General features: G+C 46.7%; 1 protein-coding gene across 1 annotated transcript in view; it reads left to right on the plus strand.

Annotated features, from left to right (window-relative positions):
- The window catches only part of rimbp2b (RIMS binding protein 2b), an 88,028-nt gene that overhangs the window by 55,581 nt on the left and 8,725 nt on the right, over nt 1-23,722 (plus strand). Inside the window, 18 exon segments of the mRNA XM_061671361.1 lie at nt 1,397-1,447; nt 1,700-1,720; nt 3,131-3,332; nt 4,583-4,734; nt 5,102-5,181; nt 5,908-6,017; nt 6,101-6,985; nt 10,750-10,901; nt 13,736-14,377; nt 14,650-14,799; nt 15,609-15,800; nt 17,217-17,912; nt 18,827-18,935; nt 19,328-19,453; nt 21,370-21,551; nt 22,255-22,423; nt 22,519-22,581; nt 23,118-23,221. Coding sequence (XP_061527345.1) covers nt 1,397-1,447; nt 1,700-1,720; nt 3,131-3,332; nt 4,583-4,734; nt 5,102-5,181; nt 5,908-6,017; nt 6,101-6,985; nt 10,750-10,901; nt 13,736-14,377; nt 14,650-14,799; nt 15,609-15,800; nt 17,217-17,912; nt 18,827-18,935; nt 19,328-19,453; nt 21,370-21,551; nt 22,255-22,423; nt 22,519-22,581; nt 23,118-23,221 — 4,086 coding nt within the window.

Raw genomic sequence — 23,722 nt, forward strand, 5'->3', positions numbered from 1 at the left:
TCCGTGTCTATATGTGCCCTGCGACTGACCGGCGACCAGTCCGGGGTGATAGTCCGCCTTTCGCCCCGAGTCAGCCGGGATAGGCTCCGGCGCCCCGCCGCCCTAACCAGGATAAGCGCTGTTGAAAATGGATGGATGGATGTTTGGAAAACACTCGCGCAGAGCGGTATTAAGCTTCCCAGCGCTGTTCAGTTCCCTGCAGCATATGAAGACCAAGCAAAGTGCATGAACAAGTGTGCATTAGGGAGACACTTGATTGCTATTTTCAGCTACTGTAAATGGCGCTCGAATGCAAAAGAGTCATCTTTGCTCCCAAAAACTGAATAACTTGAAAAATAGAAAGCTTACTTTGTTGTAATCAAGTCCCCCCCCCCCCCCCCCCCCCCTTCTTGGTGCGGTATGTTCGGTAGCAATTGCGTTTGGGTTCAGACCGAACCAAAGGGTTGGTACGCTAACAAACGTACTCGGTGGAGTTTGCTTGTCGGGACAAAGCAACGCAAGCCATTACGTGTGGCAGGTTGTAGGTGATCTGATGAAACCGTCGACTTACCAAGCACGTCTTTGGTTGAGCGTGTCGTCAAAATTGCTCAGGCGTGTAACAGGGTGAAGGAAGATCATTTGTGGCAAACAATTTGGGTGCTTTCGGATCTTTTTCAAGTGTACTGTAGCCAGTCAATTGTCCATCATTTTTCCATGTAATCAAAAAAGAACAATTTGGCTTTTGTTGGTTATTAGCTCTCGTCACCGATGGAGTCACGGTTCACTCGGCTGCTTGGGTTCAATTCCCACTCAGTGACTGTGTTAGGCTCAATGTTTGTCTGTCTGTACTGTACGTGCCTGCTACTGCCTGGCGAGCAGTCCGAGTTGTCGTCCGCCTTTTGCCTGAAATCAGCTGGGATGAGCTTCATCTCCCCATGACGCTGAACAGGAGAAGCGGTGTCGAAAATTGAACCACGGATGTCTATGAGCTCTGTTTCTCGTGTTCATCCCTATAGCAAGTCTTCTTCCTGTTTACTTTCATGCACACTTTTACAGTCTGAAAAGAAACTGGCCCAGTTTATAAACCTGAAAAGCAAACCTCGACTGATTCAGACCAGAGAAAACGAGCGATGGGTGTGAAAACCCCGCAATAAACTCATCGGACACTTCCTTAGGTGTACCTGCTTGATCTAATGAGATCCTGTAAAACCTGTATCGCAATTTTTTAAGTATTAAAAACAGAGAATATGAAATCAGTACTATGTTGTCCGACTTTGCAGCTGTGCCTAGCATTGCGGTTAGCGAACGTATGTCGGGATTGCGTGGATTTGTTTGCTAAGTAAACAAGTAGAAAAGAGTAGAAAAGTAATTCCACTCATGTTGACCTGATCTGAAGCGCTGTACCTGTGTTTTGCAGGCTCAGGTTGAGGCTAAAAAGGAACATGAGGGCGCTGTCCATCTGTTAGAGGTGAGCTTCTTGACGGAAGGGGCGGGCGGCGGGGGGCTTCTCATACATTCAACTAGAAGCTGCAGGATGGAGCTCAGTTCACCATATTGGTCAACTGCTCATACACCAAGCTACCAAATAAAGTTGCTCTTTGTTTTTGTCAAGTTTTGGTTAATATTCATGGTGATTTTCTATTAATATGTGCACGATTGATTCCTTTTCTCTCTCTCTTTTTTTTTTTTTTTTTTTTACTGTGTGGGTGTTGATGCTTAGAACCACTTGGATAGCATGCAGGTACTTCATAATTGTTTTTATTGATGTTTTGGATATTTTAACATCTTCTCTTGTGCAATCAGTCGGGAAGTGCTTCAGTTTATTTTTTAGAGTGCAAATGGCTCGACATCACACTCAGTCCAAAAACAATGACTCATTCTAAGCAAATTATTAGAACAGCAAAGTGTACACAAAGAGTGAAAATGCTTCTATTTTGTGGGGTTTTGCTTTTCGGCGCGATCCCTCCCTGGGCCGCGCTGCCCGCCTTCCTCGCCTTCCTCGCCTTCGCCCTCCCGTCAAAGCAAACTCACACACGAGGCTCTGGAACATGACTGACAGTATAAACAAGACTTCTCTTTGCATTGATCACAGAGAAATATTCAGCCCCTCTTGCTTAATATTTAATGAAAAGATTTGACAAATGAAACTTTCCAAAGCCCTCAGTGACCTCACATGCCGCAACATTAGGTACGCCTGCGCAGTCTAATGAGATCCAATACAAAAGCTGTGTGAAAAATCATGCACTTATGAAGACGGTGTTTTATTGACACCGTCAGGCATGTATTCATTTATGATTTATTATCGCGCTTGTACTTTGCAGCAACGCATCGTTCTGACTGCTGTTTCCGAATATCGTGCACCGCCTAAATAAGTGCAATTTCCACATAAGCATTACAGCGTCTTTGTAAAGGATGAACACTGTATCTGATGTATTGGATCTGAGCCGATTCTTACGGTGTACCTAATGAAGTAAAAACCTCCAAAGGCACGACTCAGTTATGCAGTCGCGATGCACGTGATCAATGACGTTTGCACGCGCGTGCGTTGTTTCGTGGCTACTCAGCACAGGTTTGCAGAGCTGCATGTTGATGTCAAGTAGTAATCTGGCTGTATGACAGTTTAGAAACACTGCGGCAGCACCACGTTGTGGTCAACAAAAGAAACCCATGGTGGTTAAAGTGGCTTTCCCTACGCCTCTGCTTCAAAGTGTTTTTTTTTTTTTTTGCTTTTAAATCGTGTATATTGTGCAAGCAAGAACATGAGGCTTCAGCACCTACAAGTGTAGTTCCGTCTGCCTGTTTGTAGTTTGATTTTTTTTTTTTTTAATGAATTCCCGTTTTTCCATGTATGCATGCTGGACTGAAATGTTGTGTATCTCTCAATTACCATAATACGTGCATCACCGTTTTGTCTGTTCTGATTGTCCATATCCTTTGTGTAGACAGTAGATGTCCTGCACCTATTATGGTACGATGTACAACTTCAGTGTGTGTGTTGTGCTCTCCAGCATGCGATTATTTAGAGTTTGGCAACTTGCAACTTTTCTTAACTTTCCATTCTTTGTGTTTCCAATCCTGTTGCTCCCTCTGTCTTTCCCTAATCTGTTTGTTTGTGACTCACGCCTGGTCTTTTCGCCCGCACCGTCATTAGGCCAAAGTGCGCGAGCTGGAGGAGAAATGTCGGAGTCAGAGCGAGCAGTTCAACCTGCTGTCCAAAGAGCTGGAGAAGTTTCGGTTGCAGGCCGGGTTCGACATCCTCAGCACTGAACCTTTGACAGTGTGTGAGTCGCCTGCTTCTCCCAACAAATCTCTGTCCAAGCTCCTCAATGGATTGGCAACCCCCGTAGGGAAAGGTGAGGCTCAAGAAAGAAAGAAAATACATCATCCAAAACAGGTAGAATAGGAGGGCCTATTTTCAAGTGTTTTGTAAAGAGTTTTCCTTCGTGAAAGGCAATCGTGCTGTGAAAATATGTAAATGTGCTCTCGACACTTAAAACATGAGCAAAAGTTATCATCCGACTTTTCAATTTTTGACTAAATCTGTCCCAACTGCTCGCTAATGGGAATTGATCACGCTAAGATGACTAAGACTATAGTGCTTCAATAACCTACATACCGTAATTTCTCGTGTATAATGCACATTCCCCGCCCCCGCAAAAAAAATCATCAAAAGTCAATAGTGTGCATTATACATAGGTATAAGTAAAATGAAAACAATCTTTAACATTGTAGAAATGTATACCGCCACCTTGGGGTAGTGAAAGAGGTGTACACTTTATTTCACATTTACGCATTGATATATACTACGGTAAATGGGCGATACTCAGGAGAGCATCCTGATGTCAGCCGCCATATTGCTGTTGTTATCTGTTGCTACTACACTAGACAACATAAATGCTCACCCGTGAGTTTGTTTTACCTTAAACCTAAGGTGGGAAGTGTCTACTAACGGGGCTAGTTACACAGCCGCCTTCAAACAAAAAAGTCATCGATGTTGCTGAGGATGTAGGAAACCGTCGAGCAGCATGGCGGCGCTATCTGAATGAAAGGGACGTGAGATTGTGGAGGAACTCAAAGGAGAAAATCCACCCAGAAAAAGCCCACGCAAGAGCTTTGAGACGCGGGAAAGTGGAACGATTTCCAGAAATTGCGGAAGGAGCTGCTGCAGACTGGAGCAGAATGGAGGGCAAGTGGCCTTGCCATGAATAAAATACAGACAATAAATGTTTTGAGCGTATGGATAGCAGCAAATCGATGCTGTGCATTATACACAGGTAGAAGCATTATCCTAATTTTTTTTTAGGCATTATACTACACGGGAAATTACGGTAAATCACAAACGCTCAGTTGTATTTGTAAAATTATATTCTCTTGAAGACCATTTGAAGATTAGTCTAAAGGTATCGAAAGAAAAAAGTTCCAAAGCATATTAGACTGCACTGGTTTATGTTGCTTGAGCGCAATATTACTGTCGTATAAACGATCTGCTATAATTTCCAGTGTCGTTTGCTCCCTTTGATGGCATTATTGTTGTTTGCTGTCTTAATTTCAGCTCTGTTGTCTGGATGGGAGGCGCGATGACGTGCTTTTCTTTGATCCGCAGGCAGCGAGACTCCAACAAGCAGATCTTTGATATCGGAGTTCATTCGTCCACTGCAGAGCGCTGGAGACAAACCGGAGCTTCTCTCTGTCAAGCCGACTTTCCTCACTCGCAGTCGAGGCGGCAGCGGCTCAGCACGGACGCTTCTCTCGGAGGTTTGTGATCGTCTTCAACTGGGTATTGTCGACGGTGAATGAAAGATAGAGACAACCTACATGAGTTCTAATGAAGAAGTCAAAGTCAGAAATGAGCCTTGTTTACCTAGTTTGCCTTTTTTTATGCTCAGTATGGCATACGCAATGCATTTCCAGCACAGCACAGACATTCACAAATGCCATCCAGTCAGATGTGGGGCCTGCCTTTTTTTTTTTTGGGTAGCCCAGCATTGCCCGCATGAGGCAAATTTACATACAAGTTTCCATGTTTTGGAGTGCTTGGGCTTTACAATCCAGGTGACAGTTATTTGTACTTTATTATCCACTGACTGAAAGTGTTTCTAAGAAGTGTATTTTTCTTCCGTAGATGGACAAAGAGCTCGGTTCGACCACCAGGTCTAAACCGAGGTTTACAGGGAAGGTCCGTCTGTGTATAGCTCGCTACAGGTATGTTTTAAAAATTAAACAAAAAAACAAAAAAACTTGAATCTGAAGGTCACATGAGGGCCCAATTTAACATAGTCAAAACTGAAGCAAAGAATATCAAGTCAATAGCATACCGTAATTAGTGCCTGCCTGTGTATTAATGTAGAATATTTTGTCAACATCATAAAGTGAATTTGAATCGTACATTTGTTGTGTTGTAACTTGAGCCGTTTGGATAGAACGCATGGTACAAGCAGGAGTTTTCTGCTGAAACCAAAACGCTTGAAAGAGACTAATCGACAAGAGACGATGTGTAACTTCCTGTACAACGACTCATTGCTACGTTCACTTTATTTTCCCGGCGGCCACGGCAGCCGGCGGTTTTCGTGGTACTTTGGCCATTTTTTCTTGCAAAGTGTTTTCCCAATCGATCACGGTGGCCGTGACGGCCGGGGCCGCTCGGTCCCCGAGGCTCAAAGTCGCACTACGGTTCAGCCCTGAAACGTGATTGTCGTGGTCGCCTTGAAGCTATTGCAAATGTAGCATGACTATAAAGTAAAATACGCTGCGCAAGTCATGCCCGGTAGTAGCTTAGGCAGTTGTTCGTTTTCACTGAGGATGTGTCTTAAGGAGGATAATAATTAAATTTTTCATCTTTAAAATCAATGAACCCTTTGGCACAAAATACTATTCAATCGGTTTATGTAACGCACGGTAAGATTTGCTGACGATGTGTTTGGGTGCTAGTTACAATCCTTACGATGGGCCAAATGAGCATCCAGAAGCAGAGCTCGCCCTGGTGGCAGGAAAGTACCTCTACGTTTACGGAACAATGGATGAGGATGGCTTTTATGAAGGTCTGGAGCCTCGTACCGTTTATTCTCCACTTTCTCCACAATCCCCACATTGCCAACCATCTCTTTCCCCTTTTGTATTTTAGGAGAGCTGCTCGATGGCCAACGGGGCCTCGTCCCCTCCAATTTTGTGGATTTTATACAGGAGGAGACATCCTCCGTTCAACACAGGGACTCGCTAGCTAAAGAACCTGGCAACCTCAACCACAGTAGCCTGGGACCTCAGAGACCGGGGGTCAGCAGGGGGATCGGGACGGGTTTCGGCAGCCTGCTGCTGTCTGACGGCAAACATGGCTGTCCAAACAGCAGCAGCACCGGCAGCAGCCTGGGCGCGGACCTCCTGGGCTCCTCCAGCAACGGGACGGGAACTTTAGACGTCAATATTGACGAGGTCGGTGAAAACGTCGTGCCTTATCCTCGCCGCATTAACCTGATTAAACAACTGGCCAAGAGTATCATCATCGGCTGGGACCCCCCTGTGGTTCCTCCTGGCTGGGGCTCCATCAGTGGCTACAATGTCTTGGTGGATAAGGAGTTACGGATGAGTGTCCCCTACGGGGGCAGGACTAAGGCCCTTATTGAGAAACTCAATTTAGCGACCAACACTTACCGGATCTCAGTGCAGAGCGTCACTCAGCGCGGCTTGTCAGACGAGCTGCGGTGCACGCTGCTGGTGGGCAAAGACGTGGTGGTGGCACCTTACTACCTGCGGGTGGACAACACCACGCAGGGCTCAGCTGAGCTCTCGTGGATGCCCAGCAACAGCAACTACAGTCACACGCTCTTCCTCAATGGCGCAGAGTACGACATGGTCAAGGCTGGGGGGTATCAATATCAATTCTTCAACCTGAAGCCCATGACGGTTTACAAAGTGAAGGTCGCGGCACAGACGCACCAGGTGCCTTGGCAGCTTCCAACGGAGCAGAGGGACAAGAGGGAAATCTCTGTGGAGTTCTGCACTCAACCTGCAGGTGAGCTTGCAAATCAACTCACTGCAAAACATGCTGTCCATTCAGGACAACAATTCTAATTTTCACTAATCACTAACGCAGCTTTGTATGTAAAATAGCGCAATAACCTTCAACAAGTTGGGGTGGTTAAATCAAGATTGTTAAGTGCTGTTTTCAGTGTCTGTTCTTGTTCTTGGATTCAGTTCAAACATGTTAGAATACATTGAAGCAGACAATTAGGAGTCAGATAATATTGGGTGGGGGGGGGGGGGGGGGGGGTTGTTGAAGATGTAAGGAGAGGGCGGCAGGGCAGGAATTGATTGAAAATCAAGATGCCGCACAGAAATGACAAGATGATGAATGGAAAGAGGGCGTCACGCTGAGCTTTTTCTGTTGGCGTTTGATGGGAAAACCTGCTGAGAGTTCATTACATGATCCATCCATTGAACAATTTCATTAGAGGAGGTGGAAATTGTCTCCCTATGCAACGGGGGACTATTGTTGAGGAGGAGAGCGTCCGGGCAGGCTGCGTAGACTTTCAAATTCGGCATGTGCTCCTCAAACAAGTAACTGGATTCATGTTTAACACCAGCACTTCTTAAAATGAAAAGTAGTCACCATCGTGGCCATAAATTCAGTGCCTGCAGCAGGGAGGAATGAAAGTCACTGCACAAAATCATTCATTCAGTGCTCTCAGAGCAGCTATTTGTTGCTCTGACAACAAGTTTAAATATCAAAAGTTGAAATACGATCGCATAGCAGCTATAGCCGCTTGTGTGAAACTGTGTTTTGTCTGTGGTTGGAAATGTGTTGGCGTTGGTGTAGCTTCAAACAGATGCGCAGCGCTAATTGCAGCTAATCGCTTTGCGCTGCGAACCGCTCGGTTGCATGCAGCGCTGACAGACTGCGGAAACAACTGTGTTCCCGTGTCTCGTAGTTAAACCAACAATCTGAGAGCTGGCTGAGATGGCAGAGTGCTGGTGAAGTCGGCCTTTTCGACGCACCGCATTGCATAACCACAAAAACGTTGTCCCGTACATTGCACATTTGCATAATAATGCCATTCACTCAAACATATTTCGTAAAGCTTTCAGAAATCAGAATCAAAACTTTATTTCTTGGCTCTATTGATCTGTGTTTCAAAAACCCCGGAAGGACTAGATGAAGCGGCTGGCATTTTGACAGTATCTTTATTTTTGTGTTTTTAATTGACTGTGGTGTCATCATGAAGGTAGCCGTTTCCAATACTTCCAAAATATGAGAAACACCGCTCTCATTCTAATGCACTACAGTTTTACACCACTGCAAACGACAACCAGAATACAGTATTATGGAATTTAAAAACATATACAGGTGAACTAAAATATTTATTTTTGTAAAGGCAATATCTTTGATACGGAACCGTAATACGCTTCCGTACTTTGATACAGATGTGTCGGAGATCATATTATGGGGCAGGTACCTCTAATATCATAGTAGGTCCAGCAACATACAGCGACAATTCTCGCTGTAAAAGCTCGTATGTACAAATCTGGTCAATTTTAGTTTATTCTTTTCACAAATCGAGACTATTTGTCAGTGTTTGTGTTTTTGTGGCCTTGGAGGGAAGAACCCGAGTGCAGGGAGGCAGGGAAGCAAGGCAGGAGTGCAGGAAGCTCAACAAGGTATTTCAGGTCAAAAACAAACAAAAAAGGCAAACAGAAATCATGGAGGCAAACGCTCAATTAACAAAGCCCAAAAATCGAAATTCAAAGTGACAAAGAAACACTAGGGATAAACTCACTCCGAAGAAACATGACAAATGACGGCAGACGACAATGCGCCAACACAGACTGAACAAATGAAAGCAGGCAAATAAATCCAAGCAAACTGACGAGACAACGAGGAGCACCTGGAGAAAAGACACTAGTGGCTGGAGGAAGCTGATTGGTTGAGACAAGGGAGAGGGCTGACGAGGACAGGTGGAAATGAAAACCTAACGGGCAAGACAAGACATGAACACGGCACACTGGAAAACATGAAACGAAACGCAATATCATCTCAACAAAAACACAGACCGCGACACTATTGGTCTGTCCCCACATTGTCCGCTATTTTGACGTATTATTAACCAATTTGTGAAAGTGAAATCTTCGAAAACAAATCTTAACTCTCTCGAACGCTTGAACGGGTCGAGAAGTGTCATATACTCGAAACCTCTTCTTGACTACGGTGGGAGGCGTGCGGAAATGTGTCGCCTCAAGATTGAAAGTCTGGATGTTTTTAAGACAAAAAGGAGTGAAAATGTGACCCTCCGGCACGAAGCCGATCGGAAGTTGCACGGCCGTGTTTTGAGCTAGAGTCCATAAAGCATGGACAACGTGACAAAGATTGATTTTCAGATGTGATTCAAACACCAGACAAATAGGTAAAGATCACTTCCTAGTTGGGATCTCTTACCATATTGCCTCGAAAACAATGCTTTTATTGAGAGGGTACAGCGAAATCTCCATGAGAAAAGTCCACCGAGGTCAAGAAATCGACGACACTAATCGTCTGCTGCCGCGTGCAAAACAAGGAAACGCACGTCATGTCTGCTATCAACAGAAAGCTTGTGGATTTCATTCGAATGTATGTCATTACACGCATGACCCAACAAGAGGCCGTACTACAGTCCCTCACGATGTCAACAAAACATCCTTGTTGTTAGGCTAACGCTGAAGCGCCACTACCAAGCTTTAGACTGACATATCTTCACCAAATGTTCCACAATCTATACATCATTGCAAAGCATTATTAATGTCTTTGCAGAAAACAATTTTAGTAGCTCAAAACACGGCCATGTGACTTGCGATCGGTTTCGTGCTGCAGGGTCGCAAATAGTTTTCCCAGATAGATTTGAGTAAGCCTATTTTGTTTAAAAAGGAATAGATAGCTGTATTGCTTCAGTGCTGAAGGACGTTGTGTGCAGGTTCATTTCTGCCTATTTTTGCTTTGTTTTATTTATTGCATCACTGATAGCTGTAAGATGATGTCACCGCAGTTGTTTGCTTTTTTGCGAAGTGTTAAAGGCTTTTTGTCCGGTTCGGGGGCAGTGTGAGCGCAGACGTTGACATGGATGGCTGTATCATAAATTAGCTTTTTTTTTTTTTAGCCTATCATATTAGCGGGGGTGTTGTTGTGTTGATAAATACCAATATGATAATACCAACCTGAACAAAGTGCTTTTTTTTGTTTCGTGTTTTTCTGAAAAAGTTTGATTTTGGAGAAGCGAGGATTCTGCCGACAGCGACGATAAAGTCTTTCGCTAGCCTTTGTAAACCCCTTGTACTGTCATGCGTAATGGTTCGGCATTACACGTCATTTTTCTGACGTAAAAATGTATTTTGCATTTTAGTGGATCTCCAGTGAGCAAAGCAATGCAATGTTGTCAGGAAGAAACCCATTTTTTTTTAGAAGTCTTTTGTGAGTAACGACAGTAAAGATGTTATAGCAAGAAATGTAGATGTTCACTTGCCTGACTTTGACTGGCGACCAGTAAAGGGTGTAGACTGCCTTTCACCCAGCTAGCTCCTTGCAACCCAGAACAGTACAGGTACTGTAGAACACGGATTGACGGATGGCTGGATGATTAGGAACAAAGGAAAACAGTGGCATCTGGTGGGGCACTTTACAGACTTGAGGTCTGTGGAATTTGCCACACATCAGTTCCACTCAGAGGGTGAGTGGGGTAAGCAAGTCACTTCTGATTTTAAAGGCTGTTCCGCCCCCCCCCCCCCCCCCCCCCCCCTGCTTGTGATCTCCAGGTCCCCCACTTCCACCACAGGAGGTTCAGGTCCAGTGTGGTCAGACACCCGGGGTCCTGCAGGTTAGATGGAAGCCCCCGCCGCTGACTACGGCTGGCACTTCCAACGGTGCCAGCGTAATTGGCTATGCCGTATGCACAAAGGGACAAAAGGTACCAGGCTGCTGTGTGGCAATGTGAATTCTTCAGTCATGTTTTTTTTTTTTTTTTTTTTTTTTTGTAGTAGGGGTGGGCGTTATGGGCAAATAAAAATATGTGTGGAACTGTGAAAATCTCTACTTGCTGCCCAGGACATTTATAGATAGGCACAGCATTTCAGAACAACAGCTCTTGTTTATTTATTTTTTTATAGCGCTTCATACATCTTTGACAAAACATTGCACAATATTGTATGGCAATATTTAAGAAATCGTAATTTCAAGTAATGTCCAGGCTGTATACAGAGGAATATGCCAAATCAGGTTTCGCAATAGTGTTTTAGTCAAGCTTTTGATGGGAAAAAAAAAAGTAAACAAATATCCCAAAATTAAGATGACATAAAAATGTAACCTTAATTCAATATTTTAAACCAAATAGACCAGTTTGTCACTACAGCACACCCTGGCATACAAATTTGGCTAGAACGCTGCAGAAAGAAAAGAGGTTGATGCTGGTCTTTATGTCTTGCCAACGGTGACTTGTTTTTGTCACATAGCACATGTTTGCTAAATGACTCAGCGAGAGTTTTCTGAGTGTGTTTTGCACATTCTCTCCTCTTTTCTTGAGCGGAAGTCGTAGATGGATTCACTTATTCATCCCGTGAGGGAAAGTAGATGTACTAGCTTCATAACAATTTTTTTAAATCTATCCACGTGGCGCCGTGTTTCTTATGAAGAGTTAAATGGAAAAAAAGATTAAGCCTTACACTCACAGGCACACACACAGACACACACACATCCATCCATTTTCTGTCGCGCTTCTCCACACAAGGGTCGCGGGAGTGCTGGAGCCTGTCCCAGCCATCATGGGGCAGGAGGCGGGGTACACCCGGAACTGGTTGCCAGCCAATCGCAGGGCACACATAAACAAACAACCATTGGCACTCACAACCACACCTACGGCAATTTAGAGTTGTCAATCAACCTAGCGTGCATGTTTTTGGGATGTGGGAGGAACACACGCACGCACGCACACACATAGTTTTGAAAATATGCTATGTGACGTCATGACCGCAGAATCTTTTGGGGGGAATTTACGGTGACAGGTTTAGCAGCTAATATTGGCAATGCAGTGCAGGGTTGCAATAAGCGAAGCAAAGGGTGATCGGTGACAGGATGGTGAAACACAGATTCCGTTCCGAACAGCTGCGGCAGGAGGAGGAGGCCGCCATTAGCCTCAACAGCAGTCGGGATGACTTTGATTTGTAAACGTTATCCAAAATGGATCAATCACCCAGTGAATATACAATCCAAACAGCACGACTCATTGTCTTTGTTTTGCTTTTGAACTGGCCAGCACGTACATCGAGCGGCCGGTGTCATCTTCCTGTCAGCCAACAACAAACTATAGGCTGCACGCGTTGCATTGAGGTCCGTTGTTTCGATTCACCCACTTGTTAAACTGCTTAACTCCTGTAAGGGATGCTCAGCCCGCTAGTTTGAAAGCGAGAGTTTATTTTGCTTCCCACTGAGTCACGTGACTGAATCATGTCCGCTGATTCGGCGACTGGGGACTTTATTCGCTTCCTCCTTTCTGTCTTCCTCCTGTGTCGGCCGCGCACCTGTTGGGTTGTTTTCTATTAGAGGCAGTATGAATTCTCGATAATGTGAAATTGCACATCGTGACAGCAACCTTCACGACTATACTGAAAATGCTCTCCTTTAATACTGTCATATGTATGAAACTCACACACCCAAAAGGTTTGGGGTATTGGCTTTTGAGTGAAATGTCATACTGATGAATACTAACTAACTTATTGTACAAACTAGAATCAGAATCAGAATCATCTTTATTTGCCAAGTATGTCCAAAAAACACACGAGGAATTTGTCTCCGGTAGTTGGAGCCGCTGTAGTACGCCAACAGGCCAGTCGATTGACAGAGAGCACTTTGGAGGCATAAAGACTTGGAGAAAAACAGTCCGTTTTTTAACAGTAGTTATCTGGTAATGCCGGTACAATTTTTTTTTGGAGCCCTCTAGCACTTTGGAATGACTAATCTCGCAATAGTCCGGTGCAATGACCATTGTGCAAAGGGCGCTGAAACTTCAAGGAGTGGATGCAAGTTTAAAATGACTAGTAGCGCGATAATATGGGACAATGTCGATTGTGCAAATGTTGCAGATACTCCTCAGTCAGTGTGCAAATGGAGCAGATGCTACTCTGGCATGAGTGGCCGGTATCGGTCAACGACAGATATGCAAATAGTGCGATGTGGTGAGACGACGACAGTGAGTGCACGAGTAATATATAATTGGCCCCACAGAAATGTGACAACAAACTCAAGACAAAAAACTAATGAACTGTTTAAAATGTGGCGTTTGATCCATGCAAATGTCCAAGGACTTGCGTGACTTTGATGTGGCTCTTCCTGTCTGGGTATTTCTGTTTCAATCCGCTGACGACGCTCCGTGGCCACTTTTCTTGCGAACGTCCCGTACAGTCAATCAATTGTTCGGTGTCCACTCGGTCTCACGATGTCAAAATGTGAACAGCGGGACGACGAGGGCGGCTGAAATAGCAGCCAATTCACGGTTCTAACAGCTTTCGTGCCGTTCATCTCCTTGTTCGAGAACAGCAGGCTGTTCTGAAAAGTACTGAAAACCCGAGCGGTCGGACATGTGCATTCCAAATTCACTTTTAAAGGTTATTGAGCATGGTAGGTTCATCCTGAAATGTCAACCGAAAGCCCAATGTCCCAAAGTAGTCTAGGTATGAAATTCATATAAGATAAGAGCTTTATCACTGTATTTCCACACCAAATTGCTGACTTTGTGGTCGTTTTGTGCAGATTGCCGAGGTCCTGTACCCCACCGCAGACTACGTGACGGTGGAGTTAAACAGAATCCAATGCCTGGAGGCCAGGGAGGTCATTGTCAGGACATTATCGACACAAGGAGAGTCCCAGGATTCCCCCGTGGCCGCCATCCCACATAATCTATTGGGCTCGCCTCGCCTCGCTCACCGGACTTGCGGGCCGCAGCCGCCGTCCCGCCCCGCTCTCTCCCAAGCCCGCCCTCCGTATCCGTCCACGTATCCCCCGATCCATCCCCAGCCGCAGGTGCGGCATCCTATGCCTCCAGCCCAGCCCCACGCGCAGACGTGCTCGCAGCCCATCTGTCACCCTCCGCCCCACGCCAACCCTCAGTTCCAGCGCCAGCCCGTGTCCGAGTCAAAACCGCTCCTAAGTGCCAGAGAGCCAGAAACCAAAGAGCACGAGGCGGGCGTGCGGCCCGGCCCGCCCTGGGAACGCTCCCCCTCCCCGCTGCCTCCCCCGCGCGGCCCCGACCTGGAGCCGCCGCCCTTCCGAACCCGCCGATCGCCCTCGCCTCAGAGGATCCTGCCGCAGCCTCAGGGAGTCCCCATCCCCAACACCATCGCCAAGGCCATGGCCAGGGAAGCTGCCCAGAGAGTCTTTGCTCAAGGCAACAGGGTACGGTGCAAGGTTCAACGTCAAGCCACTGCAACGTCATTAGAGGCTCCGCCAGGTCAAAATCGTGTTTATTCAGCAGTCGTACGCTGAGGGAGGGAGGATATCAAACTGTCCCGTTGCACGGCAAAACTGCGTCGGCGTGATTCGCTAAATTGCACGACGGAGCAGACGAACGGGACCGGTTCAAAAGAAATCGAGAAAACGGTTCAAACTTTGATTTGAAGACAAAGCACGCGACTTGACACGCAGCGTGATGTGATTTCTCCCATCAGGTGGAGAAGAGGAACATCTTCAGCGAGCGCGGTGACGCCCTGCACCCGCTGAACTCCGACGAGGAGGAGGACGCCTACGATTCTCCTCGCGCAAGAAGAAGAGGCGCCTCGGTGGATGAATTTCTTCGAGGCTCCGAACTGGGCAGACAGGTATCAACAATACAAGCGGCGTATTTTACTCAAAAGAGTATTATCATACATATTACACCTCGGGTTTCTTCACAATTCAAAACAGGATAAAGAATTACGGCACACTTAACATCTACCTGTCACTCTCTGGTTCAAATGAGGGCGTTTTGAGGGCGGCTCCGTCTCATGCAAACGCACAGCACGGCTTTCAAGTCACTTTATGACAATTTTCCTACTGTGTCACGAAGCGAGCCTGCTCAGCTTTGCCAACTTAGCGACTTTGTTACTGTATTTAGTGACTTCGCCGACCCCTCTTGCAACATTTTCCACAAAAAAACTTGCCCTGTCGAAGAAGAGATGTTTACCGGGCCACATCCAGACGGCAAAAAGGTGGTGCATGCTCAAAGGCACCACTGGCTAATGAAACCCATACCCATATACTGTACACCGTTTGTTTTGTAAATTAGCCCCACTTTGAAATAAAAGTTGGGCAGAATTGCAGAGCGGTTTGCTCCCAGATGCATTTTCAGAAATAGGCAGAGCGCCAACGATTTACTTGGTGGCTTCATTTCACACTTGATAGGTGGCGAGGCACTCCAGAGAGCCACCTACTTGTATACGAACATTTCAAAAGTGAATATTCCTAATATATCCCTTCGAAGTCTGATTCAATCATTTTTGTGGAGTCGTGCATGAGTCCAGATTCCGCCCCGCATATTATCCTTGCCAAAAAAGCTCCGCGCACGCAAATGCGAGTTTATTTTCTAGCTACAGTTCGGAGAAAAGCAACATTCAATGCTGCGCTCGTTTGTTTGATATCGTTCTCTTAGTACCGTCATCAGCAGCAGCAGCAGCAGCAGCAGCAGCAGCAGCACTACAGCCACAGCGAGGAGTATTACACGGAGAGCAGCCGGGGTTCCGACTTGTCCGACATCATGGAGGAGGACGAGGAAGATCTCTACTCTGAGATGCAATTGGAAGAGGGCCGCAGGAGGAGCATCAACTCTCACAACTCTCTCAAGGTAGCGACCGCACGCCTCGGCTCTGTCAGATGGCGCGACAAGGTACTCGGCGAGGTTTTGAGGAGCGGGCCCGCGGTGGCCCTCCCTCCCGCTTCCGCTGAATGTCACGAGAATGGCCGCGTATGTGTGCGTACGGCATGCTGCCAGACGGGGGCTGAATAATAAAACCATGTACGTTCCTGGGTTGCGCTGCATTTTTCACGTGCTTCGTGTTTGACTAGTTGAAGACATTGTTTGCGATACGTATAAGCGAAATGATACCATACCGATGTATAATTTCAAGTGGTCATGGCATATCAAGTGCACATGGGAATCTCATTTAAGTGAGCACTTAAATGTCATTTATTTTCACTTTTGCTCATGTCTGCCATGTCTTAATGTTTATTTCATTTTTCCTCTTGGCAGCAGTTATCAGTACAATTCTGTCTTCATTTGTTCTGTGTGGATGTAAAGCCATAACAGGGACAAAATGTCATGTTTATATGCTAAACCAGCTCCAAGTTTCCAATCCAAATGTAGTCTAACCCTTCCAGATTCACCAAACCTACTCATCCGTGTATTTACTTTGTGTTTATTTCAAATCAAATTTCATCTTTGTTTTGTCATTGCCATTTGTGTATTTCTTTATCTGACTGTTGCAGAAGACCAGATGATTGCTGTCTGTTCCAACGTAGAGTCATGGGAGAAATGATTCGCCCACCCTTGTTTCTTCTAATGTCTTGTTCATCTGAATCCAAGGTATACCTTACCTGAAGAATCAAATGAACATGACAAAAGAAATGCATGTCCATCAAGAAAACCACGGAGAATCAGCTCTTGAAAACTCCTCAACTCCTTTGAGTCGACTGTATTTGTGTCGCCGTCATTACATTTGTCCAAACAAATGTACCATTCGTTGTACTCGGCGTGAAAAATGTGAAGAAACAAGGGCGGCCCAATCCTTTTCCCCCCTTGACTGTAGGTGGAATTTCTGTATGCATTGCAAATGTGAATGGTTACTAAATCCATGTGCATATGTTACGCGGCATTTCGACGCACTCGGCTTCTCTTGATTACAATTGATTTGGTTCTTCTCTACCCCTCCCAAGTAAAGCCTTCTCTCCCATTCCCCACCGTTCATGCGCATCCATCCGCCTCTGTGTCCACGTCCCGTTGGCCATCGTTTCGCAGATTCCTGTTCAGAGCATGCCATTTCCTCTTCACCGAATGAGACTGCATGAGTTGCTTTATTGCCACAAATAACTAATTCTGTCTTTATTTTGTCTTTCCCCCCATTTATTCTATTCACATGTTGTGTTGTTTCCTGCCTGTGTAAAACCTTCAAACACGTGTCAACTCCCCTTCCGAAACACTAAACTGAACCTTTTGAACGGACTAACTGAACTGTCAAAACGTGTGCGACGTTGCCCGCTGGAGGCGTACTACAAGCGTCAGGACCTTGCTGAGGAGAGAGACTGCTGGGACCTCCACAGGGAGGTGGTCAAGCAGAAGTCGCTGCGCAGCAAGCGTCTCCACAGCATCCCGGAGGTGGAGGAAGAGACCGACGGCGTGGACGACGCGGGCCAGCGCCTGCGCTTCGAGGGAGGCGGCCGGCCGGGAACGCCGCGCGCCGCGCGCCGGACGTTCGGCCGCGACGGTCACGAGCGCGAGCGCGTCGCCGCCGGCGAGAACCCTCGCCATTCGCGGCGCCGGCGCTCTTTGCCCCGCTTCGCCGACATCCGCTACTTCTACGGCGCCGAGGACCGCGTCCCGGGCCGACCCGACCGCCAGAACGCCAAGAGCCCCGACAGCGGTTTGGACTGCGGGAGTGAGGAAGAAGGATCCCTGGGCAGGGGTCACGGCGGTTACTGTGCCCACGGAGCCCCCGTGCGCATCATCCACTGCGAAGGGCCGGTAGAAAGGCGAGCGCTAGCCGTGGGCCGCAAGAGAACTTTGAGCCGCCGGCGCAGCGTCCGGGAGGACTTTGCTGACGTTGCGGCGACCTCGGCAAAGTCCGTCCACACGGGCGACTTTAAAAAGCGAGAAGACTTTGGGCTGAACGAGCTCTATTCCGCCCGTCGCGGGGAGGCTAGGGCCCGCTCATTGTCCAGGCTCCGCTGGGACCCGCCGCCGGTGTGTGCCTCCCGCTTTCTGCTGCACTTTAACGATCAGCAAGCTGCAGACACTTTTGCTTTGTCAGTCTTGTCTCTTTTTGCCCTTTCTTATCATTTGGTGTTTTCATTCTGTGATAGCATTTCACGGTTGGTCTGGTTTGATGTCTTGTTTTGTGGAAGTTACTTTGCTTGTTCTCTGACTGACAGGTTTTCCAACCTTTAATTTCCCTAAAGGCCATTGTAACAAGTTTTGACTCGCCATGTCTTTGCCATGGCGAATGGTCCCGCTTCAAGGCCAGCACAAGCTCAGCCGCCGCGCTGTGCAAAGCGTGCTAACTTCACGCCTCCTGTCTGCTGGCCGCATAAGTCATATTTCATGACTCGTTAGCGTTGTACTCGGAGTTTTACTGACAAATCTCATCTCTCTCAAACACACACACACACAATTCCGCTCCTGCATTTCCTAATGAAGTTAGTCCACCCTCAACTCTTTTTTCTTGTTATGGCAAGAAAAAAAAAAATCCTCTTTCGTTCCTTGTCGATTGTCACGGTAACTTCAAGCTGGAGCTGAAGCCCAACTTCTCTTTTCTATTTTCTGCAAAAGTCCTTTGTTTCTTGTCATGGAGCCGACATGCACAGAACAAAGCAAGGCAAACAAATGGTCTTTAGTTGAACATGCGGCCCTACTGACCCCGATCCACGGTGCTGTGTTGGGGCTCGATTTGATTTACGTGTTTCTTTATTTCTTCATGTTTTTGTTTTTCTATAATTTAGCCTCCCTAAGGACAAATGGACCGATCATTTGCTCCGGCCTGGCTTTTCACTTGTTTTGAGAGACTTGTGGGATTTTGGAAAACTGTTTCAATTGCTAACTTTATCCCCGCGATGTAACTAGCTCCATGTTGTAACCGTTTGTCTCCTCTCGTCCTGAAGCTCATTGGAAACTCGCCAGCTCATGGAATTGCGGAGCGTCTGGACCGCGCGGGGCGGAGGCCGGTCCACATCGGCAGCCCCCCTCAGCGACGGCCCATCCCATCCATCGGTCAGTGAGGTCGCCGCGTGAGGAGCCGCCGATGTCTGTTGCGATCGATAGCGTGCGTCTCCCTCCCCCGCGTGAGCCGAGCCGTACGCGACGTCCGCGGCGCTTTAACCTGCCGGGTGTGCGGCCAAATGTTCACGTGCGGTTTTGCGGGGAACTTAAGCCTGTGTTCACAGCAGATCGGCGCGTTTACAAGTCGCCACGGCAACAGCGCAAGCATTGCTGTTTTACACGACTCCGAAGCGAGTCCCCGTGACCTTGTGTTCCCCCCTCCCCCGACCCTTCCTCCACCTCAGGGCAACGTCTTCACCCGACTCCCCCGGCGTGATTGAATGGAGCAGAGTGCGCGTGTGGAGAATCTCTGACCGTAATGCTGTGATTGGTGTCTTCTGTAGAGATCACCGTGGACAGTAACAGTGAGGGGAGTGAGGGGAACCTCTCACCCGTCAAGGACGATGTTTACTATGGCAGTGTAGCTCGGCGAAGGATATGGCCATCTATGCCCTCAGACGATCAATATGGTATGTGGCGCAGCTTCTCACCCAGAACAAGACCTTGAGTTCACCTTGACAATGTCAGAAAAAGGCCAAGTTACCGTAGCAACCTGTGTTCAGTCAGCTCATTTACTCAACAGACTTAGCAAAACTGGTTAAACAGACAGCGAAAGAGTCGCCACTTGACTTTCCGTCTGTACTTTTCCATCTCCTCCGGTCCCAAGGAAGCCAAAAGCCTCCGACTCTTCCGCTTCGCAATAGCACCGAGCGCGACAGTTTGGTTCAGTTGGCTGCATTGTGACATTTGTCAAAGTATTGCTCGGCCTACCAAAACACTAGATTGGTATTGCGCCACAAATCGGGACTTTGCATGCAAAGCCAGCGTCTTCATGCACTCTGTACCGCGCTCCTTTTTCGTTTGTTTTTGTTGTTGTTGTAGAATCCATTCATGGGTTTCAATGTGTAACGCTGCTATCGAGACACACAATGCAAGACCAATCAAGGTTCGCCGTTCCAAAGTGCACTGTGCCGACCGAGCTCAGATGAACCGAACTGCTGCTTCTGCCTGTTGAAAAAATGGCATCAGCCCACCCTGATATTTTTGTAATTTACCCTTCCTCTCATCCTCCTGTTTTTTTTTTTTTTTATGTGGATTTTTTCACTCTTGATTTTGCATGACTCTTTTCAGTTTCCAAGCTGTTGTGGAATGCTGATCGAGTTTTCCCCTGACTCAATAACAGCAAATAAAAATAATCAAGGGGCGAACCGTGGCTGTCGTCCATCCATTTTCTGTAGCGCTTATCCTCACGAGGCTCCCGGTTTAGCGGCGGCCTTATCCCGCGCTGACTTTGAGCGAGCGGTTTTGCATACGCCGAACGAGGCACCGGCCAATCACAGGTCGTTACCATAACACCTGTATTCAACGAAGCAGGCCTCGTGAGCGCTCATGCAAGTGTAAAAAAAAAAAAAAAAAAAAAAAAGTCACACTATTAATAGTCAAATGTTTGTTAAAGTGAGCTATTAACGAACTCTCAGGTAACTTGCTTCGTAAAGTTGGGTGAGTCCGACTGAGGCTTATTTATTTTGGGGGGGGAACTTTTTGCTCGAATTCCGGATTATACCACTTTGGGGGCATCTGACTTTAGGAGTTCCACTCCATCCGAGTGAAACATTCCCAAATGACTTGGACTCCCTCGCACACTCAATAACCCAATAAACGCCTTTTCTTTGCCATCATCCAAAAGGCTTTTCCTTGCTTTTGGCCAGATGTCTGGCATGCAAACATTTAACATGAAGATCTAGCAGTAGCATGAAGAAACGATATCAGGCTCATTCCTTCCCCCCCCCCCGCTGTCGTCCTGTCTCTGTCACCGAGAACTTCTCGTGTATTTCATGTTTTGTGTGTGTGTCTGGAATGGGTGTCTGCTGCCCTTTTTGCTTCCAGTTGTATTCGCACATAGCAACGACATGACCAGAATTGGGTGTCAGAATGTTCTCCTCGTGAGGTTCAAACCAAGGAAGGCATTTTTTGGTTTTTTGGGGGTTTTTTTTGGGGGGGAGTTGGCCTTTGTGAGGAAAAAGGCAGTGAAACAGCAATGAGCAACCGTGCTTTGCTTCTCGTTTTGCCCTCATATGCGGTTTTCCCTTCGCCCAAAAGCTGCTTCGCGTGTTTTTTCTGTATCCTGCGATGTGATGTCACGCGCACAGCTGAGCACATCCTGAACGTGTGAGCAAAGAGTCAAGCTCGCAGTGTAAAATACATTTGAATTATTCGCAAAATTGGGATTGAAAGAAATCCAATCATTAGAACAGCATTTGGCTCTTTTCGCACACACGCGTGTCACGTGGTCCTCCCCTGTCGGCTCTAACAAACGGACGTCTTCTGCTCTCATTGTGGCTGTTGAAGGCTGGTAGTTGCAGCAGAGGCCTCCTCTCTGTTTCAGACAGCTACGGCGGACGCGGGCACGGGCGGGGACGCCGCTCGCCGGACTACTTCGACGAATCGGAAGCGGACGAGCTGACTCGTGTCTTTGTGGCCCTGTTCGACTACGACCCGCTGTCCATGTCTCCCAACCCCGATGCCGCCGACGAGGAGCTTCCGTTCAAGGAGGGCCAGGTCATCAAGGTGAGGGGACCCCCGCGAGGTCCACACTGCAAAAACGCAAAATCTTACCAAGTGACTTTGTCTTATTTTTTGTGAAAACATCTTACCGTACTTATTTGAAGACAGTTTTGACTTGTTTTCCACATTTTCAGAAAGACAACAAGTCAGACTAGTTCCAATGGCAGAGGATTTCTTTTTTTTTCCCATTGAAATCATTTTGCCCCTGAAATGAAGGAAACATTCTACCAATGGAACTGCCGCAGTATGAATTGACTATAGAAGATTCTTAAAATAATATCTTACAACAAGCCTTATTTGTCTTGCTGAAATGTAAAAGAAAAGTCAACGCTGTCTTAAAATAAGTGCAGTAAGATGTTTTCACTAGAAATAACGAGTTGTGCATTTTTACTGCGTAGCTTATGAGTGTTTCACTGATAGTTGCCAAACGATTACAGTTTGGCCCAGAAGTACCTGGAAAGTCGTCTGCTAAAGTCTAATCTGCCATCCCGGTTCCTCAACGTTACCAGCTGTTTACAACTTGTGTTTACTTTCATAATGGAAAGGTGGCGCTCGATTTGATGTTACGACAATGAGCTGCCTTCAATTCCAGAGTATTGCTGAGCTTTTTTTTTTTTTTTTTTTTTTTCTCGAGTTTTTTTTCCGCTCGAGTTGTCGTCCGGGCTTAAGCTCGTTCATCTGTTCTTCGCTCATCTTTTCTCTTTAGGTGTTTGGGAAAAAAGACACGGATGGCTTCTACAGGGCGGAAATCAGAGACCGAGTGGGTTTGATCCCTTGTAACATGGTGTCTGAAATCCAAACGGAGGACGGTACCATGATGGGCCAGCTACTCAAACAAGGCTTTCTGCCACTCAACACTCCCGTGGACAAGTTAGGTGAGAGCAAATGTTCCACGCTGTCACTGTCGATTTTGTCTCCTGCTTCATTTTCTGCTGCTGACCCATTTTTGACTTTCTGCTTTCCTGTCAAGTGAACTGCGATCGTTTCAAAGACGGACGCGCAATAAATCGCAGGTCCCGAAAGTCCAAGCGAGGTCGGTGTCCTGTCCGCTGCTTTCTGCTTGCTCTTCTTACTTTCGACCATTTTCTTCCTTTTAAAAGCTGCCTGAAGCTTATTTCTCCAATAGCGCGGAACCGCCGAAGTTGTGGGATGCTGGTTTATGTTTCTAAAATTTGGAATCGAACAAGAAATTCTCAAATGGATTGATCAGTGACAGTTCAGCGAAACTGTGGTTATGGCATTTGCATGGCGGGCAGGAGATAAGGCTTCACATGTCCGTTGGCACATCCAGTGCGTATCTGTGTGGATGTTCTCCTCTGCTTGCTTTGCTGTATGTGGCTTTTCTCTTTTCTCCCCATACTCAATTTTCCTCCTTTCAACTTGAAATTGCCCTCCGGTCTCACAAAATGACCTCCATGTTCTTCCTCTTGCAACTTTACACTTTTTTGTTGTTATTGTTGTTGTTCTTAGGCTAAGCGGTTGCACTATTTACTAATTTACTGACAACGTGCATGTCTCGCGCTTTTTTTTTTTTTTTTTTTTTTTCCCCTTCTAACAACTTGATCACAGAGAGGAACAGACGGAGCGGCCGTCAGCATCCGATGTCGACCCGCAGAATGGTGGCCCTGTATGACTACGACCCAAGAGAGAGTTCCCCAAACGTCGACATGGAGGTAATGTCCTCGTGTACACTTCAAGCTGCCCACTTGTCACCATCAGTCTATAAATCAACACATTTCCACTTCCACTGGCAGAATAGGTTGAATGGTTAAAAGATTAAGACGTTATTTAGGTGAGATGATACGACTGCGCTCTTGTTTTTGTTTTTCCTGCATGTGAAGAACTAAACATAACATTTGATGGCCGAGAAGCTGTTGAACAGGTCTGCATGTTGTTCATTGTACACTTGACAGCAACAATGCTGACCCTGGCCAAATCTTGGACTTGAACCGATTTGAGGATCTTATCTGGAAACGACGCGAGAAAGCACCAAAGGCTTTTTTTTTTTAAAGAATCTCTTTTTTTTTGGGGGGGGAAATCATGCCAACAGTTTTATTGCCAAAATGATTTATATTTTCTTTGTGAGTCCACACATCCAAGGTTGTAAACGCGTTCAAGATTATGTTAGAAGTTAGCAGGATCCTTTAGAACCCATGAAGATCAGCGATATGAAC

This window comes from Phycodurus eques, chromosome 3 (genome assembly GCF_024500275.1).
Source record: "Phycodurus eques isolate BA_2022a chromosome 3, UOR_Pequ_1.1, whole genome shotgun sequence".
Taxonomy (NCBI): domain Eukaryota; kingdom Metazoa; phylum Chordata; class Actinopteri; order Syngnathiformes; family Syngnathidae; genus Phycodurus; species Phycodurus eques.